The sequence below is a fragment of the Gekko japonicus genome, unplaced genomic scaffold (assembly GCF_001447785.1).
Source record: "Gekko japonicus isolate JY-2015 unplaced genomic scaffold, Gekko_japonicus_V1.1 scaffold1606, whole genome shotgun sequence".
NCBI lineage: Eukaryota > Metazoa > Chordata > Lepidosauria > Squamata > Gekkonidae > Gekko > Gekko japonicus.
In genome coordinates, this window is record NW_015170934.1 from 123,388 (window position 1) to 130,919 (window position 7,532).

Consider the following 7,532-nt stretch of genomic DNA (forward strand, 5'->3'; position numbering starts at 1 on the left):
TTCCCCTCCCCACAACAGACACCCTGTGAGGTAGATGGGGCTGAGAGAGCTCTTTCAAGAACTGCTGGTGAGAGAACAGCTCTGAAAGAACTTGTGACTGACCCAAGGTCACCCCAGCAGCTGCATGGGGAGGAGTGGGGAATCAAACCTGGTTCTCCCAGATTAGAGTCTGCACTCCTAACCACCAGGAGTCATTTCCTGCAGGAGCACACAGGAGCGGAGCTCTGGCAGTAAAGAGCCCAGGGGGCGGGCACATCCAACAAGCCCGACCCCCTGCTCCCAGCAGCCCTCAGTCAGATCAAGAAGCAGCCAGGTAAGTTGTAGAGCCCCCACCTCACCCCACCCCTGGTCCAAAACAGTCCAAAATAGACCAGGTTCTATTCAGGTACAAGCTCTCCCTCCTCTGCCAGGACAGATCTGCACGTTCCCCGCCACCTCCCCCCCCATAGCTAGCAATCCAAAAGAGTCCAGTGGAGCCTGAGCAGTGGGTGTTGCCTTCTGACAACCTTCCGGTGATGTCAGGGGGTGTGGCATATGCAAATAGGTTATGCTAATGAGTTATGCTAAAGAGCTCCTGCACCTCTTTTCCTACGAAATGACCCCTGCTAACCACTACACTAAACTGGCTTTCACCAAACTGAAATGCCTGTGCGTTGAACAGAGGTGTGGGCTGCAGCCATTGAAGGAGCTGCTGTTGGTCCGGCGGCTTCCTTGGAGGCCCCTCAGTTGGCTTCCCTGCTCCCTCCCACATCTCTGCCAGCCCACGAAGGCCCAGGGATGTGGCGTCTCCCTCTTGACCATCCCAGTGTAAACTGCAAAGTGGGAGGGAGGAGTGGTCACCCCCAAACAGTCCATGGATCTGAAATGAGCTCTGGCTTAAGAAAGCCGATGCTGGATTACTATTATTATTTTACTCATTCAGGCACCACTGGACCTCTCTCATCAATGTTGCCACCTGGATTAGGAGTCCCTACATTACCAGCTGTGGAAAAGATCTCCAGTTCAAGAGACTTGGCCAGAGATCTGGGAGCAGATTCCGGAGAGGAGGCCCCCCTTCCCCAAGGGCCACCACTAAGGCCGTGTCGGGGGAAGCAACATACAGGCACCCCTGGGTCACGCCTGTATCCCACACAATTGAGAACTGTCTCCACAAGGAATTGTGGAATTGTCTCCATTGCCCTTTAATACTATTGGTGTGTGATTCCCATACCGATGAGCTCATTCGGAAGCCAATTTAATGCTGGAGAGCAGGGTTGAAATGAAAATAAATAAGCATCCACCAATTGTTCTGTCAAGGACAGAAAGCTCATTGTGCATGTCAGCTGAGCCGCACGGGGGTCACGCTAGGCAGCTATGCCAGTAACTCCAAACGACACAAACAACGTAGAAAGCTTTCTTATACCCTGTCAAGTCATTGGTCCGTACGGTCTACCCTTTAACCCAACCTCCAATCTCTGGAAACTGCAAAACAGCATTGGTATAATAAATAAGCAAACATACCTTCTGGAGACTGAGCAAAGCATAGGTCTGGCACACATATGTAAGAATTACCTTTCTTCAAATGGACACAGATGCCATTGTGCTTAATACAAATTCATTTGAAAGCGTTACTGAATTCATAGCTGCTTTTTTGTCATTATGCATTTTCTCAGTCACTCTGCAATAGCATATACTAATAGTTCTACCTATTACTATAGGGTTCGACATTCATCTCTATAGTTTAGAGATCAGTTGTCATTACGAGAGATCTCCTGGCCCCACCTGGAGACTGGCAACCCTGGACAGTAACAAGGGATTCCGATTCTGAGGAGGGCTACTGACAGCAAGGACATGCGATAAATGAGGCAGTCTTTGCAAAAAGCAGCAAGCGTGCAATTCAGCGCTACACCTGCAGCATCTGTGGGTCTTTATTTATCTTATTTATTTTTAGACTTATACCCCGCCCCTCCCTTGGGTCACAGGGCTTGGGGCCACGGATGTTGCTTTTTGTCTGCCACAACAGAAACATTCTAAAAACGCAAACACAACGCGGAACCCTAAGCTGATTTGAAACAGGACATGGGGGGAAAGTTTTAACAAAATTTTTATGTAAACTTATAACATTCATAATTCATACTGCGGGCCGTTCGAAAGAAAGAGGATAGTCAGATTAGAAGCCACTGGAAATCCCGAACGCGGAGGACAAAACCCAGCCATAAAAGATAACAATCTACCTTGTATTAAAATGTTCAGGAAATAAATAAAGTTAGCACTGAGCAAACAGAATTGTTTTAAAATGGTACAATGACCTCTTTCTCAACTGGGAAAAAAAAGGACCTTGGTTTCTTTGAATGGAATATAGTAAGCACGAACCACAAGTGTTAGCAGCAACAAAAAGAAAGCAGAACTTTGGAAACGTAGGTTAGAATTGGATCCCAAATGCTGGGTACTTCCTTTCGGCTAAACCGTATTACAGTAATCCCCAGAGTTTAACCGGGATGCATCAAGGTTTCAGGTTTTCAGTGCTAGGTCTGGAACACACAAAGGTGTAATTGAAAAGAGAGTGCCTCAGAGCATATACAAAGAGTCTTTCCCTCTGAGCTGGGTAGTCGTTGGCCATCGGAGACACCTCTGGGATTTCAAAGTCTTCATTACAAGGCTTGGCCTCTGAGCAAGACTACGCTTCAGCGCCATCCTTTTTTACAAATTCCACTTGCCAGTTCATCCTAAGGATACGCTAGAAGAAAACTGTGTTATCACCATCACAGAATCATTGCTAAGAGCGCCAGTAGAAACCCAAGGATGATAAGGTGAAGACAAGAAGTTTTTTCTTTAAAAGCAACAATAATAATAACAATAATAATAAGACCATCTTTCAATATGGAAAGGCATCCATCCCAAACGTCTCTGCTGGGCCAATCCATATTTTCATGCACGTCAAAGTGTCCAGCGTGTTTTCAGCCATAGACTTGTCCCCATCTTTCGCTCACCGTACTATGCTTGGGGTGGCCATACATGATAGGCATGTGCAACAAGCGCAGAGTCCCAGCAGTGCAGAAAATGCAGCAGAAAACCGGGACTGCCGCTCATATTTGAGCGCTTTCTTGACCTCCTCATTGGACTGGGAGATGTAGTCGAGGGTGTGCAAGACGTTGTACTCAATGCTGTCGATGGTCTCCTGCTGTTCAGCTATCAAGACCTCCATGTGCAAGAAGAGGGAGTGAAGTTCCGTAATCTGAGCTTCCAAGTCGAGCAGCTGTTGGTGGCGCACTTGAGCCATGGCCAGGTGTTGCTTGGCTTTGAGCACTTCCAGGTCTTGGCCGACGATGCGTGGTGCCACCGGACTCTCCACCAGCTGCCTGATGTCCTCCTCCCGCAAGCTCAAGCCGGCCAGTTCTGTCTGTCTTCGGATCTGCTCCTTCAGCTTCTCCACATATTGGGTCTCCTTGGCATAATGGGCGGTGACGATGTCGCGGTAGCGGCCAATCAGGACCAAGAGTTGGCTGTGGCGGATGCGGCTGATGGCCAACTGCTGCTCACCGCCCTTGGCCGGAGTCTCCCGGATGCTGTTGAGCCTTGGCTGGATGGTTTTGGCCTCCTTGGTGAAATCATTTTTGATCTGGCTCAGCTCTTTCTTCTCTCGGCAGATGCTCTCCTCGGTGGTACAGCACAGGACCTGCTGCTGCCTCCTGTCGATGTCCTCGGATAATTCCTGCAGCTTATCCAGAGCCAAGGAGAGGCTGGTGACTTCCTGGAAAACTTTGCTCATGGGGTTGCTCTCTCCCTCGTTGAAGATGGGGTTGTCGAAGGAAAGGGTCTCCTCCAGTTCCAGAGAGTCCCCATCTTCGTTAACTCGGTTCTTCAGCTCCTCTAGCCTGTCCTTCATATTCACCTCCTCTCGAAGCTGGACTCATCGGTGGAGGAAGAAGCAGGTGGAACACACCCATCGGCTTTTACGTGGATTTGAAGGAAGTTTGGGAACTTTTGCGTCAGCTGCTGAAAACCAAAAGAGAAAAAAAAAGAAAGGAAGGAAACTTCCCTCCCTCGAGCTCTTGCAAATATTGACCTGGCAAAATAAGCTTGTAACCAGAGTTGACTCTACATCACATGGCTAACTCAGACCGGCTGGACCAGATTCCTTGCCAGGTGTGGGCGGGCAAACAGCCCAGTAATATAACGTGAGCTGCAGGAATGAACTTTGCTAGAGCAGTCATGGGGAAATGTCAAAGCGGAGAGACAGAGGCGGCCAATGCCAAGGTGACGCTGCGCTAGTTTAAACTGCAGTCACCAGTGCCGGGACCAGAGGCAAGTTGAGCCATAACTGAGAGAAATACCACTGTGTGAGGGTTGGGTTTTTGTAAAAAAATTCATGAGATGCTGATACTGTCATAAATCCATAACCCGAATGGGGCTGATTTTCAAACATCTTTGCCTTTTGAAAAGGGAAATTCCTGGATTACGTGCGCACCAGTGTTCCCTCTAAGCCGAGTCAGTGTGAGCCAGCTCACAGTTCTTTAGCCTCCAGCTCATACATTCTTGTCTTCGCTCAGGAGTGATGGCTCCAGAGCAAACTAATTTATGCAGCAGCCAAATTGCTCGCTCACTCACAACTTTAATGCCAGTAGCTCACAAAGTAGAATTTTTGCTCACAAGACTCCACAGTTTAGAGGGAGCATTGGCGAGAGCTCTGTAGAGGGAAATGGCAACCATTTCTTTTTCCTTGCTTCATCATGGGGGGAAGGTGACCTTCCTTTCCTTCATTTTAACTGGGCCCAACTGGTTGCCCTTCATGAGGATTGCCAGGTCCCCCGGACCAGCTGTGGGGGGTGGAGAGATAAGGTTGACAGTTCCAGGTTAGGGAACTCCTGGAAATTTGGGGATGGAGCCTGGGGAGGGCAGGGACCTCAGTGGGGTAGAAGGCCACAGAGCCCACCCTACAAAGCTTCATTTTTCCCCATGGAAACTGATCTCTGTCGTCAAGATGAACTGTAATTCCAGGGGGTCCTCAGGTCCCACCTGGAGGCTGGCATCCTTCTTAATTGGTGTTTAAAAATATGCTGGTAAGATTGCTGGGGAAAAGATCAACAACCTCAGATATGCAGACGATACCACTCTAATGGCAGAAAGTGAAAAGGATCTTAAGAGCCTCTTGCTCAGAGTGAAAGAGGAGAGTGCAAAAGTGGGCTTGAAGCTCAACATCAAAAAAACTAAGATCATGGCATCCGGCCCCATCACTCCTTGGCAAATAGAAGGGGAAGTCGTGGAAGTAGTGACAGACTTCACATTCCTGGGATCCCAGATCACCGCAGACTGTGACTGCAGCCATGAAATTAAAAGACGCCTGCTCCTTGGGAGGAAAGCGATGGCGAACCTAAACAGCATGATAAAAAGTAGAGACATCACCCTGCCAACAAAAATACGCATGGTCCAAGCAATGGTATTCCCAGTAGTCATGTATGGCTGCGAGAGTTGGACTAGATCAAAGCAGTCAATCCTAAAAGAAATCAACCCTGACTGTTCCCTGGAAGGCCACATAATGAAACTGAAGCTCAAATACTTTGGCCACCAAATGAGAAGGGAGCACTCACTGGAGAAGACCCTGGTGCTGGGAAAGATTGAAGGTCAAAGAAGACGGGGACGGCAAAGGATGAGATGGTTAGACAGTGTCATAGATGCAACGAACATGAAATTGAGCCAACTTCAGAGGACGGCGGAAGCAGGAAGGCCTGGCGTGATCTGGTCCATGGGGTCACAAAGAGTCGGACTTGACTGTGCGACTGAACAACAACAACAAAAAAGATCCATCCACTGAACTCCCCAGCACTGCATAGGTTCATTCCTTTCTCCTCTCACACCATGGTCCAGATCTGAATTGGGGGCCTCTTGCAGCAGAGAACAGCAGCACTCTTGTTCAACATTTTGCCAGGGATTGGGGAACCCACCCACGTACTTACCGAGGCCAGCAGAGGGGTCCGGTGGCGTGATTCCTCCCCTGCTGCACCCTGAGAAGAAGCAGGCAGGCCCCAGAACAGCAACAAGGGTTGCCAACCTCCAGGTGCAGCCTGGAGATCTCCCAGAATCACAACTGCTCTCCAGACTACATAAACCAGTTCCCCTGGAGAGTACGGTTGCTCCAGAGGTGGATTCTATGGAGTTATACCCTACTGAGCTCTCCCCACACACACACACCCTCCCCAGGCTAAACACCCAAATCTCCAGGAATTCCCAAACCAGAATTGGCAACGCTAACAGTAACAGTGCTCAAAAGGCCAGCGGTGCCAGTAAGGCTGGAGGGCCTTTAAGGAGCCACGTTTCATAGCTGGACCAGTTACCAGGAAATCCATAACATGGGGTTGCCAACCTCTACGTGGCACCTGGAGAACTCCCACTATTACAGTTGGTCTCCAGGTGACCAAGATCAGTTCCCATGGAGAAAATGGCTGTGTGGCCTCTATGGCACTGTACTCTGCTGAGGCCCCTCCCCTCCCCTCCCCAGGCTCCATTCCCCAAATCTCCCTTTAAATGCTTCTGTGCCTCAACTCCAAGGGACAAATCCCTGCTGGGAGTTCAGGCATGCAGCCTCGGCTGCCCCTCTCCCTTCTCTCCAGAGAGATTTAGAAAGGCCCTCTGGCTGATTGGCAAGCCCCCTGCTTCCCCCGATCAGCTGGAGGGCCCTTTAAATCTCTCTGGAGAGAAGGGAGTGGGGTGGCCACAGGTGGCCTGGCTTGGGGGCAGGGCTTCCCCTGCCAGCCATCTGGCCAGGGCCAGGCTGAAGCCCTGAAAACCGGGGGGTCCCCCACCCGGACCAGGGGTCTGGCAACCCTAGCCCACCACCACCACCACCAGTGACTCCCCACTCTCCTTCTTCTTCGATAAATACTTTGTAACTTTGGGTGCTGGCTGTGGTTCTCTGTACCACATAGACCTCCGTCGTCTCAGACACACTCTCTTAAAAGGAGCACCGGGGGGAAGGCAGGCAGTTGGCAAGTGGCCATTCCTCCAGGGGCGCACAAGGCAGTCAACTGTCCCCGTGATGAGGTGACCAGGGGCTGGGCAGTGGGAGTCACAGAGGCAAGACCAAGTTCCTGAAAGGAGTTAGGAATTAAGAGAGATGATGACGATGATTTTAATTTATATCCCGCCCTCCCTGCCAAGGCAGGCTCAGGGCAGCTTACAAGCAATCCAAAAATACAGCTAGATACAGTAAAAGGAGCTGCGGTGGCTCAAGTGGTTAAGACGCTGAACTGCGGGCTGTGGAAGGTCAGTAGTTCAGCAGTTCGAGACCCGGGTGCCGCATGATGGAGTGAGCTCCCATCTCTAGTTCCAACTCCTGCCAACCTAGTTCGAAAGCAAGAAATTGCAAGTAGATAAATAGGTACCACTTCGGTGGGAAGGTAACAGCGTTCCGTGCGCCTTGGTGTTTAGTCATGCCGGCCACATGACCACGGAGACGTCTTCGGACAGCGCTGGCTCTTCGGCTTTGAAACGGAGATGAGCACCGCAACCCTAGAGTCGGACTCGACTGGCTTTCGAGCAAGGGAACCTTTACCTTT

The 7,532-nt window shown here is 50.3% G+C and overlaps 1 protein-coding gene across 1 annotated transcript; it reads right to left on the reverse strand.

The window, feature by feature from the left end:
* Positions 1–2,965: 2,965 nt before the first annotated feature.
* On the reverse strand, positions 2,966–3,865 carry LOC107116836 (syntaxin-3-like). Its single transcript, XM_015418846.1, has one exon. The coding sequence runs from the start codon at positions 3,863–3,865 to the stop codon at positions 2,966–2,968; it is 900 nt and encodes a 299-aa protein (XP_015274332.1).
* Positions 3,866–7,532: the final 3,667 nt, after the last annotated feature.